Genomic DNA, 21,292 nt, shown 5'->3' on the forward strand with positions numbered 1-21,292 from the left:
TTGGCACCTTGCTAGGCCCTAGGCTTGGACTGCTTTGAAAACCCAAAGTTGTTAGCTTAGCCTCTCTCCACTCCTCCTCAGGATCCAGCCAGAACCTGTGCTGCCTTCAGCAAGTGCCCCCTCACCCACCCGAGAATCTGTCAAGGGGGCATTGTGGGCCTAGCTGCCTAGGAGATCTGGCTGGGTCTGACGAAGCCCTCCTTGATGACCAGGCTCCCACCTGTCCTGTTTGCTAAGTGGAGCAGGTGGTTCTAAGCTCTTGGGAGGTTCTGCTGGGGCAGGCCTGCCTGGCTGGAGAGTAGGCTCTGGCCCTTGGGGAGGCAAAGAAGCCCCAGCTTAAGCTTTTCCTCAACCCTTACCTTCCCCATTGGGCCACACCCAGAGTGATGTCCTGCTGGGGTCCTTTCACCCCACAGAGAGGGGCTAGGAACTGAAGTAGCACAGGCAGCACCCAGAGCAGGACACTGGGGTCCTGCTGGTCCTGAGGTGAGCACTGGGGGGAGAGCCCTCTTCTCCCCACAAAGCTCCAAGAGCAGACCCTCAGCTACAAAGGGCTCTGGGACTTGAGCTTTGCCTGACCCTACCAGGCTCCTCATTTCTGGGGAAGACACACCCTGGAAAATGTCCATCCCCAAAGTTTGGGGAGTTGCTGTGAAGTTGAGGTGTGTGTGTGTGTGTGTGTGTGTGTGTGTGTGTGTGTGTGAGAGAGAGAGAGAAAGAGAGAGAGAGAGAGAACAAACCCAATGCCCAGGTCAGAGACTGGCATCCCCATCTCCCTAAAAGGTGCTGGAGAAAGGGTGGACATCAGGAGATAGGGTGGGTAGGGGCCTGTAAAATGGACTACAGAAGCCCTGAGCCCTTTACAGCTTACATCTCCCTACATTCCAGGAAGTGGGGTGAACCTCCGTGTCTACACCCCTTGTCAGTGGCTTGAAGCCTACTTTTCCTAGGGCCCTACTCCTACCCCCAGGCCCACCCCCACCGGCCACTTACTTGCAGGAGAGCTGGTTGATGCCCTCGATGTAGTAGCAGACGCCTCCGTTGACACAATAGGACTTGGCAGTCTCGTTGCACTTCCGGGCATGTCCCGACCAGGATGACAGAGTGGTGCTCACTGGAGGTATGAGAGACACGGGCCAGTAACCCACTGAGAACACCTCTGGGCCCCAGGAATCACCTCCTTCATAGCCCTTCAGGGCCCATCTCAAAGGTGGAAGATCAGAGACTGCACGGATGGCTGGGGAGGGACCGTCTGGTGGTCCCTCCCCGTCACCAACAAGGCAAAGAGGAAGCCACCATGAGCTCTGATCATTCACCCAGTACCACCTGCACCCTCACTTGGGACAAATTCCAAAGGCCAGGAAGATTTTGTTTGGAGGGGGTGAGAGGCTAGCACAAACTGCTCCCTCTACTGGAATAGGGCCCACCTCTCCTCTTCCCTGCCTGCCTTCCTGGGGGCTCCGCTGCAGGTGGATGAGATGCCATGTCTTACTTGGGGAAAAAAGTCACAGGGGTACAGGGAGGGGACATCCACATCCATCCACACTGTTTGGGCTCCAACAACGGATCTGGGGCTGGCGGGAAGGGAGCTGGGCTTTGAGGGGAATGGCATCTTTTGGACACTGTCATTTTCTAAGATCTAAGGAAATGTGGGGAGAACCCTAGCTTCCATCTCTTCCCCCTTTGTGTGTGTGTGTGTGTGTGTGTGTGTGTGTGTGTGTCTCAGGTGAGTCAAGCCTCCCAGGAATGCTACAAAGGCCACTAAGCCCATCTCCATAAGCATCCAGGGTCTTCTTCATGGCTGCCCTCCCCTGGCCAGCAGCCCCTCCTTCTCCACCTAGTCAGCTGTTGCCTCTGTCGGGAGCCTCCAGGCCTTGGACAGACCGGGTTATAATCCCTGGGCTTCAGGTTGCTGGAGAGGGGACGGGCTGGGGGACAGCTGGGATGTGAAAACTAGGTGACAGAAAGATTGGGCTTTAAGGCTGCTAACCCGGTCTGCACCTCTGATCAATCAGCTTCATTTGATAAGTGCAAATAACTAAAGCTCTGCTTCCCCCCTGGGTTAGCATCCAGAAAAGCTGGCTTCAAGGGAAAATTCTTGCTTTACATGTCAGTTTTATCTGTAAGCTAACCGTCTAGGCTGTGTATCCAGATTGGGCAGCCAGAAAGGGGTTCCTGCTCCCCCCTCAGCCTCTGGGGCTCTGAGGGCCTCACTCCCACCTACGCAGCAGTGGCCTCCTGACTGAGATGATACATCCTACCTGGGCTGGTCCTGTCTCCTCAGGGGTATTGAGCCTCTACCACCCGTTGCAGTGATGGGGGGTGAGAGGAGGAGGAGGGCAAGCACTCGGCGCCCTCAGTGTTTAGACATGTGGGGAGACAGATGGAGCGTGGGGACTGGGAGTGTATACACAGCTCTGCCTCTGTATATGTCTGAGGAGCACGCTGATAAAACTCAGCGGGCACGGCCAGCTCCCACCTTCCCCTTCACGTCATGCCTGCTGCTGACCTGGCATCCTTGACCCCCATCCCTGCTGAGGTCTCCTGCCTACACGCACCCCCACACCCAGCTGGGACCCACATGCTGGCTGGGAGAGGAGGCCTCCTAATGGTCTCTGTCCCTCTTCTGGGTCAGTGAGACCCAGGCAACTAAGAAAGGGACAGAGAAGAAACCGCGGAGGTGACCACGCCTGTGAGTTATAAAACCCCATTGCTGGAAGGACCCTAGAGGTTGTCCTGCTCTTTGGTTACATTGCCAAGGGCGAGTGAGGAAAGAGAGCTGGGAGTGCCTGTCCAGAGTCACAATGTGTGTTGTGATGAGGCCTCAGAACTCCTGATGCCTGGATGAGCTCTCTTGCCAGCTACCCAGTCCCTTGTGGAAGAACACGTCAACACCAAGGCTTGACATAAGCAGATGAATGCAAACCTGATGTGGAGCCTTGGCTAAGCCAGGGAAATCTTGGCCTGGACCTGCCAGGCCCAGCTTGGCTTCCACTGCAGTCATGGGTGGCAGAGCCTTTCCACTGTGGTGTTAAGTGAGCACCAGACAGCAGCCAGGGTGGTGGCAGGGAGCACAGCTGCAAACTCGGGCCTGTACACACGCATATCTGTGCTCATTGAGGCCCTGGGAGGCAGAAGACAAACCCTAGAGGAACACAGGGCCCCAGCTGGGATGCCCTGGCTTGGGCTGCCAGGACTGAGTTGTCATGGGGACTAGGGCCCCCAGGAAAGGCAAAAAGGGAAGCCAGTGTGGGGGGGGCAGTCACAGAGGGTGTGGAAGGAAATGGCCACAGGCCTTTCCACCTCAGAAAGAAGTACCTTAGGCCACCCCTGTGAGGGCAGGGCCTTCCCAAGTCGCTACAACCTAACTGCTGGTGGTGAAGGCTCATGTCAGGGAGATTTCCACACAGAAAACAGTGCATTCACACTGTTCTAGCACAAGTGGGCCCCCAAGGCAACATTTCTACACCACCTCATCAGCATACCCGTGTTTCTTCACTATGTTCTCCCGGGTTTGGGGAAGTGAAAATGACATTTGGAGTCCAAGCTGGAGAGTCTGGCTGCTCCCTTGATACCTCCACTGGGATGGCTCCTAGCCACCCCAAACTCAGCTGCCAATCACCGGCCCAGCCACGTGTGCCTCTAGTCCTGGTCACCAGTGACTGCATGGCACAACCCTAAGACCTAGAGGGTATCTTTAAGTCCTGTCCTCCTTTGTTCCCCCAGCCATCTGTCATTGAGGACTGCCTTTCTATATCCTTACCAGGCTCTGTTTGTGTCTCACTTTCTCCTCCCCAGCCCAGGCCTCCATGGTCTGTTTCGTGAATGACCTCAATAGCCTCCTCACTGCTTTTTCTGCCCTCACTCTTTCCTTTATCTCTAACCTTTTTGCTTTGCAGCTGCCAAAGTGGCCTTTACAAATATATGAATTGATCAATCACTTCTATTATCAAAACCTGCCAATGGCGTCCCTTTGTACTCAGAATAGAGTCCCCTAACTCCTCCCAGGTCTAATCTGGGCCTCCCCACCTCTCCCGCTTCACGTTCTGTCCTGCTCTTGCAGTAAATTCAGACTACACTGGCTTAGTCTAGCTCGTCTAATAAGCCAGGTACCTTCCTGTCCAGGACTTTCAAAATATCAGTGTGTCAGAGAGGCTGTTCAGGTTCTTCCTTACTCCTCTTAGCTTCATATACGTGTACTTGTAGTGCTTATTCTAACATAATCAAATGACTACTTGTGTAATTACTAGCCGTTTAAAGCTCCTCTAGAATGTAAGCCCCATTTGGGCAGGGGCCACACCTGTCTTGTTTACCACTGAACCTTGGCCGATGATGATATCTTTTCTGTATATTAAAGCATTATCTCCCATTAAATGCAGATATTCCTGGGAGGTCATTAGGAAAATGAAAATTAAAACCACAGTGAAATATCACTTCACACCCACTCAGATGGCTATAATAAAAAAGATGGATAATAAAAAAAAAAGTGGTGGTGAACAGGGAGGAGAAATTGGAACCATCATCCATTGCTGGTGGGAATGTAAAATGGCACAGCCACTTTGAAACAGAATCTGGAGGTCCCTCAAAAAATTAAACATAGAGTGACCATGTGGCCCAGCAATTCCACTCCTAGATATAGACCCAAAAGAACTGACAATAACTTCTCACAAAAACTTGGACATGAATGATATAGCAGCATTATTTACAATGCCCAAATGTGGAAAAAACTCAGATGACCCAACAACCCAAAATGATGAATGGATAAACAAAATGTGATATATCCATAGCATGGAATATTATTCAGCCATAAAAAGGAATGAATTACTGATACATGCTACAGCACGGATGAATCTTGAAAACATTATATTATGTGGAAGAAACTAGTCACAAAAGACCCCATATTGTAGGAGTCTATTTATATAAAATATCAAGAATAGGTAAATCCATAGAGGCAGAAACTAGATTAGTGGTTGCCAAGGGCTAGAGGGAGGAAGAAACGGGGAGTGACTGCTAATGACTATGGGGTTTCTTTTCGAGGTGATGAAAATGCTTCAGAATTATTGGTGAAGGTTATCCAACTTTGTGAATATACTAAAACCTACTGAATTGTATACTTTTAAAAGGGTGCATTTTATGGTATGTAAATTAGACCTCAAAAAAATTGATTTAAAAAAAGCCTGGGCAGGGTAAACCCAGGAAGCCTCCATCAGCCATTATTGTCCTGGTATGAGTGAGTTTATCAGGGCCCTGAAGAGAGAATGGGCCAGGAGAGGGGCTGAGACGCTCTCCCTGCTGCCAGCTGCTGCAACTGCTTTTCTCCCTTGCTCATGGAGAAATCTCTGCTTATTTTTCAAGGCCCAGATCAAGTGTCTCTTCATCCATCAAGTCTCCCCTCCTGCCTGCCCGAATGCCCCCTTTCCCATGGGTAACGTTGCCTATCCTTCCTCTTTAATGTGTTAGAACAGGCAGATGCTTTGAGTTCAGGTTTTAGCTTCTGGAAGCCTGGACAGTGACTCCCCAGAGCTCAGAACAAGGTCTTGCTGAGTACAGCCTTGCTGCATACATGACTGAGAATGCATGCGTGTGTGTCCATGCATATGTGTGTGCGTGTTTGTGTGTGTGTGTGCATGTGTGTGTGATTAAACAGCTAGCCTTTTTAAGGTAAGGGACAGGCCCAGAAGCCTCTCCAGGGCTTCCATGGTCCAGTAACACCCCAGATCAAACCTGCCTGCCCTCTGGGTGAGCAGGCATCCGATGTCCTGGGACTGGTACAGCGACCCTGGACATTTCTAAGTTTTCTTCCACCTGGGATGAGGCAACTAGTTTCTCTAACTCAGAAGTGGGTTGGACCAAGTGGATTGTTTTGTTAAAAGCACCACAAACTTCTTGCCGACTCATCCCCATCCCAGCCAACTCAGGAATGCAGCCTCTTGTGAGCTGGCAGAGCTGTGACTGCAAGAAGGGTGTGCTGTGATTTGGGGAAGGAGAATTGAGCTTCACAGGAACAGAGCTACAGCAGGCAGCCAAGAGCCACCTCGATGTCCCTTGAGTGGCTACTGTGTGGCCTCCCCACACCAGTAGCTCTGGCTTCCCTGGGGCCCAGATGGGCCAAGCCAACCCACCTTGGGATGAATCAGAGGTGGGTACGCACAGCTGCCCAATACTGGCCCTCCATCTCCCTCCCTGGGGTGTGGATACTGTAGGTCTTCTGGGTTCCCCGGGGGAACAGGGAGCCTGGGCATCTACCTCTGCCTGGGAAAACTCCCCTGCAGTGTCCCTGTTTACCTCCCCACATCAACGGTAGGCTCTGGCCTGCCATGGACTAAACAGGGCAATAGAAGAGGTGTGGTATGGTGTGGTGCGGTGGTGCTGGTGGTGGTGGCGTGTGTGGTGGTAGCGGCTAGGTTCATAGGATGTCAGCCTCAACATCAAACTCAGAATTTCAGAGGTTTCTCCATGAGCAAAGTAGAAGGGGCTTAGTGACCATCTAACTTCAGAAGGGAAAACCTCAGGCTAAGGAGGTGGAGTAACTCTCCCAGGATTGTACCACAGAGATGGGACACGAGCTCTGGACTCTTTCCACCACTCTCCTGACATTCTTTTGCCAGGCTGGAGAGACAAGAGGCAGGGAGCCCTGTGGGAAGCCCTCAGGACCAGCCCAAAACTCCACTGTCTGGTTCCCTAACTGATCAGAACGTGGGTTGCTGAGGGCTGACAGGAGCCTGCGTGTGGGCTGGGTTGCAGCTTCTCTGAGGAGTCTCACAAAAGTTAGGGCCTTAGGGCCCAAGCCCTGTAAAGGGGAGAGGGCTCTAATGTGGTTTTCTACATGGCAGCCCTTCCCTCCTCCTCTGCAAACAGCATGCCTCTGGGGAAGTGCCCCTATCCCATAGTCCTGGCAGGGCCACTCTCACAGTACTCTGCTTCTCAACACCCGCTCTGCACACTCACAGGCCTGGCAAGGATGGCACCCCATCCCCCTGAGCACAGTAGCTAGGCCGAGCACAGCACATCACCCAAGCAGGGGGAATCCATCCTTTTGATTATATGAATGGACACAGAGACAAAGCTATCTCTTTGGGTGGTGAGCTGGGGTCATATAAACCTGGACCTGTCTGAGGCCATGGCTGCCTCTTCCCAATCCATTCCCCAAACACGGGAGAAGCCCGTTTTCCAGTAGGAGAGAACGAGGCCAACACACAGTAGGAGAGCGCACTTGGAGCCCTGCTCTGAATTCTTGGACTGTGTCATGTCTAGGGCCAGTTCTACCTCTGGATGTCTCAGTTTCCAATAAGCACATCCCTTCAGGTAGTTTTAAGTTGTGTTCTTGTCAGTTCCAGTCAAGAAAATCTTGAATAATAAAACAGGAGACCAAAGTACACCTGAGAATGTCTGCCTACTCTGGCTGAGGTAGCAGGTGCTAGACTCCTGGCAGGCCCATTTCCCCAGGCTTGGGACAGGTTGGGAGGAGCAGGGGGCCCAGGTACCCCCACAGCAACCATGCCCAGCCTGGGGCATGTGGGAGTCAGTCAAAGGCCTTGGAGCAGGTTCTAAGTCCTATTAGATAATATTTCCCAGGTGGCTGCTATAAGCCAGGCAGTATGCTAGGCCCTGAGGCCAGAGTGGTAAACAGGCCTCATATAGCACATGGTCTCAGTGTTTGCCAAGTACTTTTACATTGTACAGCTCAATCATTAACAAGCTGACTTTGGGCAGAATGTTTAACCTCTATGAGCTTCAGTCTCATAATTTTTAAAATACATCATGGCCTTGAGTAAGGGTTCAAGAGATAATGGGGAGCCTGGTGTAGAGCACACTCTTAGTAATAGTAGCTACTATTATAACTCCTGGGGAGAGGGCACTGTCCCACTCTCCCCACTCCTGGGCTCACAATTCCACCGGGGAGGTATGAGAGTTGAAGAATCATCGAAGGCTAGAATTCAAGAGATATACAAGACGGTGGTTGGCCAAGAAGTGGCCCAGGGATGGGGCCTGAGCTGGGGGTGGCATCGCAGTAAGTTGGAGTGATCAACGACGAAGGCTGCCCAGGCAAGATGGCATGGAAGGAAGAATAAGGATGGGATATAAGGGACTGGCTGCAGTCATTTGGACCTTTCCTTGAGAGCTGGGCTGTGGGGCACAGTCTTTGTTCTGTGGCTCCATGAAGTGGGCGCATGACAGGATGAAAGTGTCTTAAGAGGCCTTTGCTCTGGTTCAGGTTAGTAGGGATGAAACCAGGCACCAAGGCTGCTCCTGAGGTGGGGTTAGAATAGGAGGAATGGGTGTGAGAAAGATCCAGAAAGAAGCCTGACCAGGACCATTAGATACAGTGGTAGGGGAGACGGAGGAACCTGAGAGGCTGGGAGAGTAGGGGATCCCTCACAATACAGGACAAACAGGGTCTGAGCTGGGTTTTCTTCTGAGGGCGGGGCCCAGGACAGTGGCTATTCCACCTTCTCTTTACACAATGCTGGGTTTAGAGAGTTCTAGAAGGCTATATGGTGGAAATACAGGTGGGCGAGAACAAATACAGGATAAGACTGTGATGGGGCAGGACTTGGAAGTGAACCCAAATAACCAGGGAGCCAAATGGTATGCTCAGTCTGTGAGTGTCAGGAGGAGGGAAGAGATCTGTGGGGTTTGCTAGATAGAGGGGTACGGCCTAAGAACAGGCAGTTCTGGTGGCTCCCCAGTCAAGAGAAACAACCAGGGCCAGAGAGGACAGCCCAGCAGGAGGCAGCCTCCAGGCTCAAGCTGGAGCCGCCCCTGTGGAAAAGGAACGCTAAGGGTGCCTGGAGTCGTGACTGCACAACTTTTCAAGGGAAAGGACAACAACGTGTGGGGAGAAGAGGCCTGTCATCCCTGATAGGCTGTCCCCAGGGTCAAAGGCACCCAACCCCACCCCCACCCCCCTGCCACGTCCCTGTGGAGACAGCTGCTTGCACTGGAGTACCCAGCAGAGCAACAGGCAAGAGGCAGTCAGCTTGCACACACATCCTGGGCCCGTCTCTCCCTGGCGCCCAGCTCCTGGCAGCGCAGCCTCCCATAATTGCCTTCTAAAAATATCCTTCCCCCACCCCACCTCTTGATTTCAAAATATTTAGTTTTTAGGGTATTTAAAATGAGAGCTGGCGGCTCTTCCAGGCCCAGATAACAAAGCTAAACATTTATGCTTCGACTGCATTTCTCTGAATCGGCCCAGATCTCGGGGCTTGATATGGCAGCAGCAGGAGGGAGGAGAGTCAAGTGCAAGATGGATCATGTGCTGGCCTCCCAAGGGCTGGGGGGCAACTGGCCTGCTCCACTGAACCCCCATAGGAGCCCTCGTTTTGTTGGGGGACCACCTACCACTGTTGACGTTGAGCCGGCCTCGGACTGTGTCCTTCCCCAGTATGTTCTCAGCCTCGCAGACATACTCCCCAGCGTCCTCCATCTTCACCTTGTTGAACTGTAGTCGTGAGTTCTTTCTGGTTAGGGAGGGAATAAAAGAGGGAGAAACGTGAGCCCGGGCTCAGGCCAGCTGTGGTTCCCAGCCGTCACCCAGCGGTCACCTCTCCCTGCAGAGCCACAGTGGCTGTTCAGGGGGGATAGGAAGTCAAGTCTGGGGTCCAGGTGGAACACTGAGTCCCTGGAGCTGGAGGGAGACCTGGGCACTAAGGAGAACAAAGGGCGGGGCTGGTGGCTACACACATGTTCTAAATCTAGGAATCTAGACATCTACTTTTCCAGGGCGGGGCCTTATTTGTAGCTATTTCTCTGGGGGAGGAAAGCAGAGTCCCTTAGAAAGTCACATGGCCACCTCCCACCACTTCTTTCAGTGTCCCCTCACCCAGTCCCAGTGTCCTTCCCCATACCCACAACAGGGCAGCCTCTGGCTCACCAGCTACCTCAGCCTTCCCTTAGAAGTTTATTTGGAAGATTTCTGGAGAAACATCTCACTAACACAGATTTAAGAATGTGAAGATTTTAAAATTATTTTCAATGGTGTGTGTGTTATATGTGGGGAAGAGCCATGGTAACAGTAATTAGTCTGGACTCTTCAATTTGATATTCAGGTTAAAGTCTTAAACAGAGATTTGATGCATTAATTATTTTAAATTAAGATGTATATGAAAATCATTTTATGTTACATATTTCATGCTTTTTATAAGCTATTAGCTTTGCTTTTGCTAAGGTGCATACTATTATCCAGGTTGATGACATTTTATATCCCACCTTCCTCTGTTGTGACGACACAATAAAACTCTTCTCTTTGCAGGGAAACACTTTCATAGCCAATGTGTAAGACTACATAAAAGACCGCACATTTCTTAAAAAAAAAAAAAAAAAAAAAGTGGTAGCCTGTCTAGATAGGCAAGGTGTATCCTCAGGTACCTGGGAGAGCCTATTCTAATAGGTTCCCATGGCAACTGTGCCCAACCTCCCAGTCCCAATCTATGGCTCTCCCCTGACTTCACATTAGCCCTCTGTAGCCTCTCCAAGGTGCTTTCACTTCATTCATTCATGCATTCATTCATTCATTCAATCAATAAATGTTTACTGGGTGCCTTCTGAGTGCTTAGAGCTTGGATACCTCAGGGAACAAAAAGATCCTATTCTTGTGACCTGACTTGACCTTCACAGCTAATCTGGAGATGGACAGAACAGTACAGATGGGAAAATTGAGTCCTAGAGGGGCTTTAGAACTTGTCCAAAGGTTACTAAAAAGGCAAAGGCAGAGGTGAACAAGGAACTAAAGTTGGTGAGATCGTGGGCCCCTCAGCAGCTCGGGGACTGTCTCCTAGAGCTTGACGCTGGGGCTACCCCCTCTGTGGAGGGCTCTGCACCCAGTGCCTGCATGCTAAGAGCTGTGGGGCCAGGCCTGGGCAGGGACTCCAGTGCTGTGTGTGACTCTAGGTCACCTGGCCCTGGTTCTCCTCTTTTCTGAAGACCCTGCCAGACGTCTCTTTCCTTTCCAGACTCTCCCTGCACCTGGCGCAGTGTGCCTGGCTCTATAGCGTCTAGTCACACATTCTACTGCTCACCCTACCTCAGTGTTCTCCAGGGGCCAGTCAGAGCTCTGGATAAAGCCAGGGGATCTGAGGCTGGCCCCCAGGGAGAAACAAGAAGTTGCATGAAAATTTCTTTCCATGATATAGTCTCCTCCTCTTTTTAGTACTGAATTAAAACACCAGATTCCCAGAATATGTGCAGTGGGTTGGAGGGGAGGTGGAACAGGAGGTAGGGTACCACAGCTCCCACTGCTCTGAGCCCAGGGATGCAGAAGGGAGCCAGGAAGCCGATGGGGGAAGGAGGACAGGGGAGGTGAGCAGACATGCTGGGCGCGGGGCGGAGGAGATGGCAAGCTGAGCCACATCTCTACCGGGGCTGTGCTTTGGGCACCTGTCTCCTGGGCTCCATCTCTATCTCTAGGAGTGGACCTCTTCCCAGACCTCCTCATGCCAAGATCGCCTGAACAAGGGTCAGTGAGGCTGTCTTGTCCGTAGGCCCTGTTGCTGTGGCGATGCCTTTACTGATGCTATGGTAACAGCTGCCTGACTCCCCCCACCCGCCATCCTTCCCGGCTCAAGCTGGTCTGTGTCTTGTTGGCTTGGTGTCTGCCTACAACCCTCTTCTGTCAGTTCAAGTTTGTTCCCTTCATTAAACAGAACCTTGGAGGCCCCTCTGGCTAAGACAGCATCTCCTTCCTGGCTCCAGCCTAATTAGATGCCACAAAACCCAGCTGCCCCAGAATGAGGCTTCTCTTGCTTCCTGGCCACCAGCTCTTCCCTGACACTAGACAAGCAGAATGGGGGATTACCTGAGGGTCACAGGATCAAGGTAGAGGGGACACAGAGCAAGAACCTCCTGTCACCCACAGCTGAATTCAAAGGATCTTCCCTTACATGACATCATACGAGTATGTAGCAGGACAAGGCAGAGTTAATATGTTCACAGATATCTAGAGGGATAAAAGCTAGAACTGGAAGAAAGGCTTCCTGCATGAAAATGTGTCAGACCTGGGGAAAGGAGGCACAGAGCTCAGGGAGAGCCCCTCCTCTTTGAGGAACCAGAAGAGGCAAGGGGACAGAAACAATGACCCCTACATGTACCAGCTGTGTAATGATCCCGTCAGTTCCACGGAGGTGGGCCCCAGACTTGCATAAGAGGCCCTGGGGTCAGAGCTGAAGGGTGGGGCTCTATGGGTTTCTCTGGCCTGAAGGAGCGGAGGGGGATTGGGACAACACACACACACTATACCCTTTTCTCCTCATTCCTAGCCCCAAGGACTCAGGACATTTTCCTACCTCCTAGCAGGCCTAGAGACCCCTTGCCATGCTGACCCAGGCCTGCCCCTGCAATGGATGCCCCTCCCCTCCTTCCTTAGCCAGTTTTCTGCTGGCAGGGATGGGATCTGGGCGTCCACATCCTCTACCTGTCCTCACATTTTCCTCAGTGCCTACCTCCCTCTGCCTGTCTGAGGGGCCTGTTCCAGCCTGCCCCTCATAAATAAGGAAACACGCGGTTCTGCAGGGGAGGGCCCTGTGCCCAGGGCTTGGGGGGCCAGTTTTCTCCTGGCACTGGTAGGCTTGGGTGAGACACCTTGGGCAGCGGCCCCTGAGACAGACAGCACCTGCTGGGAGGGGGTCTCTGCAGACCAAGAACAATGTCAGGACAGAGAGTGGTCCGAGCAGAAGAAGTGCTAAGAGGGCCAGAGAGCAAGCTGCAGTGCGGGCAGAAGGAAGGAGGGTGCTGCCAGAAAGGAGACCCCTGCCCCGCCCTGGGCCCCATGCCAGGTGAAGTGTGTGTGGAGGTGGCAGCTCTCTCTGAGTCACAACAGGGGAATCAGCAGTTCTTTAGCACGGCCCCCCTTCACCTCATCCACTCACTGCTGGGAGCCTAGGGGCAGGATGGGTGGAGCAAGGAAGTTTCAGAGAGGCAGCAGATAAGACAGGGCCCTGACAGGAAGGGGACAGGGGCACATTTCAGGCTTTTAGGGGTGCCTGATATTCAGGAGGAGAAGACCTGACCAGGCCCCGTTTCTGAACTGGGTGGCCCATTTGTCAGATGAAACTGACACTTGACCAGGACACTAAATTGCTCAAAAGCTAGGTCAACCTGAAGCGTGACCTGCCCAGCCCTAGTGTCACCCTGTAACCAAGAAAGGAATCCTGCAAGATTCTCACTAGTTCAACACCGAATGTGGATCTCCTCTGCCGGGACATACAGCGGAGAGGGTGTGTGTGTGAGGGGCAGACTTTGAGGTTCTCTCATGCTAGAAAGAGAGATAGCCCCTGCAACAACGTGATGGAACCGTGTCTAAGGTACCACGACAGGAGATGAGGGGAGCTCAGGAAGGTGTCCTGGAGGATATACTGCCTAAGCTGGGCCTTGGAGAACTTTTTCGGGACTGTGAGTGTGTGTGTGTGTGTGTGTGTGTGTGTGTGTGTGTGTGTGTGTGATAGCTGCCAGCACAGGGAACAGCCTGGGCCCAAGTCCAGGGTCATTAAGGAAAGAGCAGGGTTCAGGAGCACCGAGGTGTTTGGGAACAGCAGGGCCGTGACTCGGAGGCCAGGAAGACGAGAGTCAGAAGAGCCCCAAGGCCTGGTCTGTGTGTACCTGGCACTCAGCAGGCTCTCAAGATCCGTCAAGTAAATGAACTTCGACTCGTGTATGTGACCATGTTAGAAAGAGCATCACCCGCTGTGAGCGTCACAGGCGTCAGTGACTACAGACCTGTAGAACTGCAAGCAAAACTCGGTGGATGAGACACGCGTTTTTCCTGAAGAAAGGGTCAAGGCCTTTACCAGATTCTACACTAGAAGCTAGTCTACTAGAAAGGCTGTGAAGGTCGGGACCATATGAGTTCCATTCCCTAGTGTATTTCCAGCCTCTTGCAGAGTGCCCAGCACAGAGTTGATGCTATGCTAGATACAGAAAAGAATTCACAAAGGGTCCTGTGGTCCAGAAAAGGTGGGGACGACCAAGAGTGGGACAGTGGAGGATAAGAAGCTAAGAGGCCGGGAGACCAGATAAGAAAGCTGTGGGGCAGGGAGAAGGGTGCCTCCTTCTGGAGATGTAGTATCCAACTGGAGGGGATTGCACGGGGAAGGTGCTGAGCAGCAGGCAGTCTGGTTCTGCCACAGCTGACAGGGCAGCATGGAGGGTGAGGCAGGGCAAGGAGGAGAGGCTAACTGGGGCATTCTGGATTAGCGATATTGTGGGGTATCTCAGGGTGGTATTTAGCGCTTAGCTGGCAGCATGAGTTTGGAACTCAGGGTAAAAAAAATAAAGCCACCAAACTAGAGGTGGAGGCTTGGGGTCATCAGATATGAGAGGGTGAAATCTCCCACAGGAGGAGAGGCACGGAGGAGAGGAGGGAAGCCCAAAAGACAGACAAGAAAGTTCCAGCATTGATGGCAACCAAGAGAGGGTGATTATAGGCACAGGAGGACGAGGAGGAGGGTCACAGGGGCAAAGGAGCAAGTGGCACCCACGTCAACAGCTGCTGAGAGGCCTGGAGGTGCAGGGCCAGGAAGCTCCAAGGTTGCTGGTCGCTCAAGAGCCACAGCCACAGAGAGTGTTGGGGTGGGGGGTGTTGGGGTGAGTGTTGGGGTGGGAGGGGTGTATTACAGGGCAGATTCCAGCGGAGCAAAAAGGAGTGAAAGACGAGAGAGCGTAGTCAGTGGGCATGAAACTGACTCCATGTTGGTGGAGGGAAAAAGCAAGATGGGGCAGCAGCTGGAGGAGGAGGAAGAGGCACCACAACGCGGAGGGGAACTTTTAGAAGAGGAGTGACGTGAGAGGGTTTTTAGAGTAGAAAGAGAAAGGCTGAGGTCAGCAGAGCACAGGGATTCTGAGGGTGTCTGCTCGTGTGTGCAGGAGTGCGTGGGTGAGTGTGACATGGGGATCAAGAATGGGGGGATGAAGACGGCCAAGTTGTGGATGTGTTTGAGAGTAATGAGGAGATAAGGGAAAACACTTTCTCCTGACTTCTGTTGTCTCAGTGAAGTAGGGGAGAGGCCCTCTTCCAGAAAAAGAGGACAGGAGAGAGAGGCAGGGGCCCCAATATCTCCAGAAGCCTGTGCATTCTTCTCTCCAGTTTGGAGCCAGTCTTGTCAGGAGAGTGGGAAGGGATGGTGGCCTCAGAAGGTGGGCTTGGAGGAAAACCTGAATTTGCTGCTAAATCTGTAGATTGGGGACACACACGACCACTTCCTCCCAATTTCCTTAGGAAGAAGCAGTATTCGTTCAGTCACAAACCTTTGATCTAAACCAAACCCTTCTTAAATGACTGTTTTTCGCCTGGACCACTTTCCAGATGACCAGTTCTACCTTTGCTCCCCGCTCTTGGAAGGAGGGGCAGAAAACTGGAAGTACCTCCCAGACCCCTTGCCTCCACACCCTCTGTCACAGGGGTGGAGACTAGGCCTAGGGGCAGAATATGTACGTCTCGGACCCCACAGCCAACCAGGAGCTGACTGAGCCCAGGCTTCTTTCCATCACTTTCTGTTGTAGGGCAGGCTGGGTGTCCTCTAAACCACCCTCGTTTGCATTTGGGGGGGATGAGGAGGGAAATGATAGCCATGAAGAGGGTGGGTGTAAGCTACTCTGGAGGGGCAGGAAAGACTGGGGTGCTCCTCAGCCAGAGAGGGAAGTCCACCTGGCCCTGAGGGCCGACAGAACAGAGGTCAGGCAGAACTCCTGCTTAGCCAGTGACAGGGGCCTTCCCTCTTGCTTGTTCTGCCTTCTGACGGTCCCTCAGGGGCTGTGAGAGGCAGGACAGAGGTGAGAGGTTGCCCTTGGACTCCTGCTTCTCTGATGCATGAAGTCCCTGCTGGACCAACCCAAGATGGAAGACAGGCCATCCGTCTTCCACAGCTGGAGGCTCCAGAGCTTGTGATTCACTTCCCTCGAGCATGGACTCCAAGATTAAAGACAATGTCCACACCACAGGGACAAGTGCCTAAGACACAGACTCCCCGACACTAGTCAAGGCCATGTGCCCTTGCCCCTTACCTAGCTCTCTGCCCACTACAGCTTGCTGAGCTGAGAAACCAGCCCATCCTCACCTCCCACCATTCTGCAATCAGAGTTTTTCATCCAAGATTGCCAAATGGTGGGCTTTCAGACACGGTGGCAGGACATTGGAGAACTTTTAGGGACTGGTAAAGCTGACTTTGACAATGAAATTATCTTCAACCATTCAGAGACATTAATTAAGCATCTACAGTATGAAGACTCTGGGCCAACATAACTAGAGGGGCCCAGAGCTGCAAAGAGAAATTGGCTGCGGCAAGGAAGGGGGACCGGAACCTGATCCACAGGTGGATCTGGGGACAAAGCCCTGCGTTCTGCCAGCTCAGGCCCCTCCTTCTCAAGAGGGGTGATGCCGGGAGGGAGAGATGGCTGTTGCTCACCTGCCGTTGCCATACTTGATGCGAATGTCGCGACTGCGGTTGAGCTCCTTGCCATCTTTAAACCAGCGGTAGGAGGGCTGGGGGTTACCGGCCAGGGCCTCGCACTTCAGCGATTGCTTCTCCCCCACCTGTCCCGTCTGACTCTTCATCTTCTTCAGCTTGGGCCGGGTGGCTGTAGGGGCAAGAGGTAGGGAGGTGAGCATGGAGGGGCAGGGGCAGTATTAGGCATGAGCAGTGGAGGAAGGACCACTGTCCTGGGGCTGGGCCTGGGGAGGTGCAGCCTGGGGAGCTGCCCCCCCCATGTCGTTTCCTAGTTCAATTCAACAAGCATTCACGGAAGGTCTATAATGATGTCAGTGTGGCTATTACCTGTGGAGAGTTTCCTTTATGCCTGGAATGGTACTAGGAGCTTTACATACATTAGCTTACGAAAATAACCCCATAAGTTCCCTGCAGTGATTAAACCCATTTATTGATGGAGGAAACTGAGGCTCAGGATGGTAAAGTCACTTCCCCAAGGTGATGAAACTGGGATTCAGACCCAGGTCGCCTTGACTTCAGTGCTCGTGCTCTAACTCCTGTCCCAGACCCCCAGGCCTAGGCTGGACCCAGAGGACACAGGACCAAAATGACAGATATGGCTCCTGTCCTGGCAGTGACATCACAGCATGGTTTGTGGAGGCCTAGGAATGCTGAAGCCCAGAGGAACAAAGCCAACCCAGGCTGGGGGAGGAGCTAACTCAGCTGAGAGCTAAGGGGTGGGGCTAGAAAGAGGAGGGAGGGAGTGGGTGAGGCTGAGTCGGTGCTGCGGCTTGGGAGAATTGGGAAAATCTCACGTGGTCGGGGGGTGTGGGCTGAATTGAATGAATGAAGTGGAATGGCGGTGTGGGGGACAAGGCGTGGGGCTACACGGGTGGGCACAGGCCCAAACACGGATGCCGGGCTGCAAATACCGAGAGCGGAGTCTACTCCCGTTTTTCTTAAACACCATCACCATTCTATTTACACATGTTCCAGCCTTCCATACTTCATCTCCTTGTTCCCCTTTCCCCAACAACCTTACAAAAAGAAAAAGAAAAAAAGAAAACAGAAAGAAAGAAAAAGAAAAGGAAAAGAACTCTGTTCTCAGGAAGGTGAGGGCAAGCCTGTGCCCCCTGCTAAGGTACATAATAATTTCTATTGGGACAGCCCTTTACAGAATATGCAATGCCTTCCTTCATTCACACTCTCATTGTCTCCCTGAGCTCTGTAAGGTAAGAGTCATTATGACACAGATGATGAAGATAAGCCTCAGAGAGGTTAAGAAACTTGACCAAGGTCACATAGCCAGGCAGCCGGGCAGCCACAGAACTGGGACGAAAGCCCAGGAACGTGGATTTGCAATGTATCAGGCAAGTGTCTGCTTTTGCAGCCTTGTCTCCCTTTGAGGAATGGAGACCCTTGTTTTTATCCTTCCAACAGCAGAAGGGAGGGTCTGCTGGGTCCGGGGAGTTGTCTGGGGAACTGACCGGCCCTCTCAGGTCTGAGTTAACTCTAGATAAAGGCAAGCGAGAGGGTCTGGTTATAGACAGGGCCCCTCATTGGATCTAACTTGAGCTGCTGCTTGTAAGTAGAAAGTAAATGGGCGTAGGGTGAAGGGACAGAAGGAGAATAAAGAGAAAGGGCTCCCAAGGCCTTAAAAAATGTATGACATATTCAAAAAAATGGTGCTTGTGAAATGATTTTGTTCATTTTAGAAAAATACAGATGAGTGAAAGAAAACAAAATCACCCATTATCCTAGTACTCCAAAATAACACACACACACACACACACACACACACACACACACACACACACACACTTTTAGATGAAATGAAATCATTGTCAGTAACATGTTTCTTTCATTTAGTGAAACATGTAAGCTTTTCACCTTGGCATTAAATATTAATAATAGCATTTCTCAAACTGAATTCTGTAGGACATGAATATCTAGAGAGATGATAATAGATGCTACTTGAGAAAAGGGTTCCATGAACCAATCAGTTTATGGACTATATAGCTAAACACAGTTAAAGAACTATCTTCATTGACTTCAATATGATTCTCCAAAGAAAGCTCTCGGAACTTTTATTCTTAGAATCCTTTCTAGCATTTCAAGGAAATAAAGTTATGTGGAATAAGGTCTATTACATAACTTATACTGTATATATTTATAGATATATACCTATTTTAATAGGTAGTATATCTACATGTTTCAAAATTCAAGAAGTGAAAAGGGTATATGGCTTAAAAAATAAGTCTCCCTCTAACTTCTGACCACAGCCACACCGTTGCCTTTCCAGGAGGCAACCAATTTTATCAGTTTCTTTTGTATCCTTTTAGAGCTCTTTTATGCTTATACAAAAAACCCTAATATTCACACATTCTTTTTTTTCTATAGCATCATTTTTCATAGTTATATAATATTCCCATATAGGTATATCACAATTTATGTGACCAATTCCTATCATGGAGCATTCAGCATGTTTTCTCCCCTTCCTCCCTTCCCCATTACAAACAATCCCAGAGGAACATCCTTGCAGCTTCATTCAGTGTATACATTATATGTCCTTTGCACATATCCAGTGTACACTGCTGTACAGACAGTGTGACTCTTCACTCAGACTGCCTGGGTTTAAATCCAGACTTTTGCTACTTGTTAGCTTTCTGTCCTCGGGTCATTGACTTAATCCTTTTGCACCTCAGTTTCCTCATCTGTAAAATACAGGTGATAACAGCTCCTACCTCGTGAGATGATGGGTGTGAGGATTATATGACATAAGGCATGTAGAACCTGGCATTCACAGAGCACTTAATAAGGGTTAGCTATTATTGTTATTATCTGCAATGATTTCCTAAGGCAATCTTCCTAAAAGTGGAATTGCCACGTCAAAATCATTTGCAATCTTTCTCAGCTTTACACGTTGCCAAATTACCTTCTGAAAAGGTTGCATCAATCTCCACTCCCACCAGTGAATGACAGTGCCTGTTTTTTCCACACCCTCACCAACACGAGGTATTATCATATGTAATCTTTGCCAATTAGCTAGGCTAAAGATAACGTCTCTGCTGTTTTAATTTGCATTTATTTGATTCCTGGTGAGGCTGACCACTTTTTATAAGTGTATTGGCCCATTTCTTTTTTGAATTGTCTGTTCTTATCCCTACTCTGTTTTTCTATTGGGTGTTCATCTTATTGATCTGTAAGAGTTATTCATAAATATAAAGACTATTAATCTTTTGCTACCCAATTACCTGCTTCTTATATGTAAAAAAAATTTTTTTTGACATCCAGAAGTTTTATGCGTATCAACCAATCAATCTGTTGAACTTTCTGGAACTTCATTATTCTAAATGGGACTGAAGTCCTGCCTCGGCATCCTTCCCCCTTACCTACATCCCCACCCTCCTTGATCTGCTTGCCCAAGGGTCTCCAGTTACTCCTTATCAATAGTTCTTAACCCTACATGCTAATGAGAACCATATGGGAAAATTTAAAATATATTCCAGACATTCTGAAGCAAAACCGTGAGAGTGGGTCTAGGTGCGCAGGTTTTAAAAATATATAACAAATATATTACATATAGGAAAGTGCATGTATTATAAGTGTACAGCTCAATGACGGGTTACTAACTGAACACATCTTCTTCATAGGTGGCTTTGCTCTAAGGTTGGGTTGACACCTAATGATCTAACCTCTTGGTCAACTGGTGATCTCCAACTAGTCTCCTCCCTCTTCTCGTGAACTGGGGACCTGGAGAACTCTTCTTAGGTTCTAAGGTGCCTCCTTCCCCTCCTTGGAGAGTGTTGACCTTCCTTGCAGTTCTCAGACAAGGGGGCCCTTTAACCACTCCCACAACTGCAGGTCACCTCTCTCCCAACAAGCCAAGGTGGGGGTGGGGGTGATACCGGGTGGAAGAAAGTGGTGGTCACTCTATTACCTGTTTCCTGACATGAGTCCTGGTACAATACTATGCACTGAGACTGCGGCCACTGCTTAATGGTGGTGGCGATGGGTGGGGGGCGGGGGTGCAGTGACATAGAGACCAACCCCAGAAACAGTAGGCATGGCCCCAATTCAGAGGGGGGGCTCCAAAGTCATTCCCCACCATCAATGGAAAATCCAGGACTGCATTTCAGGTCACAAGGAGCCCACCCTATCTAGTGAGAACCCCACGTTACCCAATTGCCACTTCTTGACAGTCCATTCACTTCAGAACAATCTCATCTAGTTCACTTGTTTCTTATTCATTCATTCAACCTAGTACATGCCAGGCACTGAGTATAGAGTCATGAAGAAGACAGATAAGCTTCCTGCTCTCACGGAGCCAAAGCTTTAGTAAGGAGGATAGACAATGGTAAGTAATCACCAGGAACTACGAGGCAGTAATAAGCAGCTGAATAAAAGAGGCTCATGTGGCTAGAAGACTCTGGAAGGCAGGAGTGGTATAAGAGGTAGATCCAGGTGACTGACATGTGGCTCTGTGAGCTAGGACAAGAAGTCTGGGGTTTGTTTTACCCCCCTCCCCCCGCACTTTTTTGTAACTTTTTATATGCCTACTAGAAAATTTAAACTTACATATATAAATCACTTTATATTCCTACCAGTCAGCACTGGTCTAAAGGATGACAAAATAGAAATAACCATATATTTGAATCATGCCGTGTTCTTTACAAAGAATCTTCTTTTCTGTCTCTTAACAGTTTCTCACAAGAATCAACTGAGATGCAGGAGTCCTACCTTATCCATGGTTTTGCCTTTCGAGGTTTCAGTTACCTGTCGTCCAAGAATATTCAATGGAAAATTCCAGAAATAAACAATTCATAAGTTTTAAACCGTGTACTCTTCTGAGTAGTGTGATGAAATCTTGTGCT

The 21,292-nt window shown here is 50.5% G+C and overlaps 1 protein-coding gene across 7 annotated transcripts in view; it reads right to left on the reverse strand.

Annotated features, from left to right (window-relative positions):
- The window catches only part of NRG2 (neuregulin 2), a 176,341-nt gene that overhangs the window by 21,923 nt on the left and 133,126 nt on the right, over positions 1 to 21,292 (reverse strand). For all 7 annotated transcript variants that reach the window (XM_074313623.2, XM_074313624.2, XM_074313626.2 and 4 more), the window contains 3 exons: positions 16,398 to 16,569; positions 9,346 to 9,464; positions 994 to 1,114 (listed from right to left, as the gene is read on the reverse strand). In XM_074313623.2, the coding sequence (XP_074169724.1) occupies positions 994 to 1,114; positions 9,346 to 9,464; positions 16,398 to 16,569 (412 nt within the window). The remainder of the gene's footprint in view (positions 1 to 993; positions 1,115 to 9,345; positions 9,465 to 16,397; positions 16,570 to 21,292) is intronic.

The sequence above is a fragment of the Rhinolophus sinicus genome, chromosome 5, assembly GCF_057876585.1.
Source record: "Rhinolophus sinicus isolate RSI-liver-muscle chromosome 5, RSI-T2T, whole genome shotgun sequence".
Taxonomy (NCBI): Eukaryota; Metazoa; Chordata; class Mammalia; order Chiroptera; family Rhinolophidae; genus Rhinolophus; species Rhinolophus sinicus.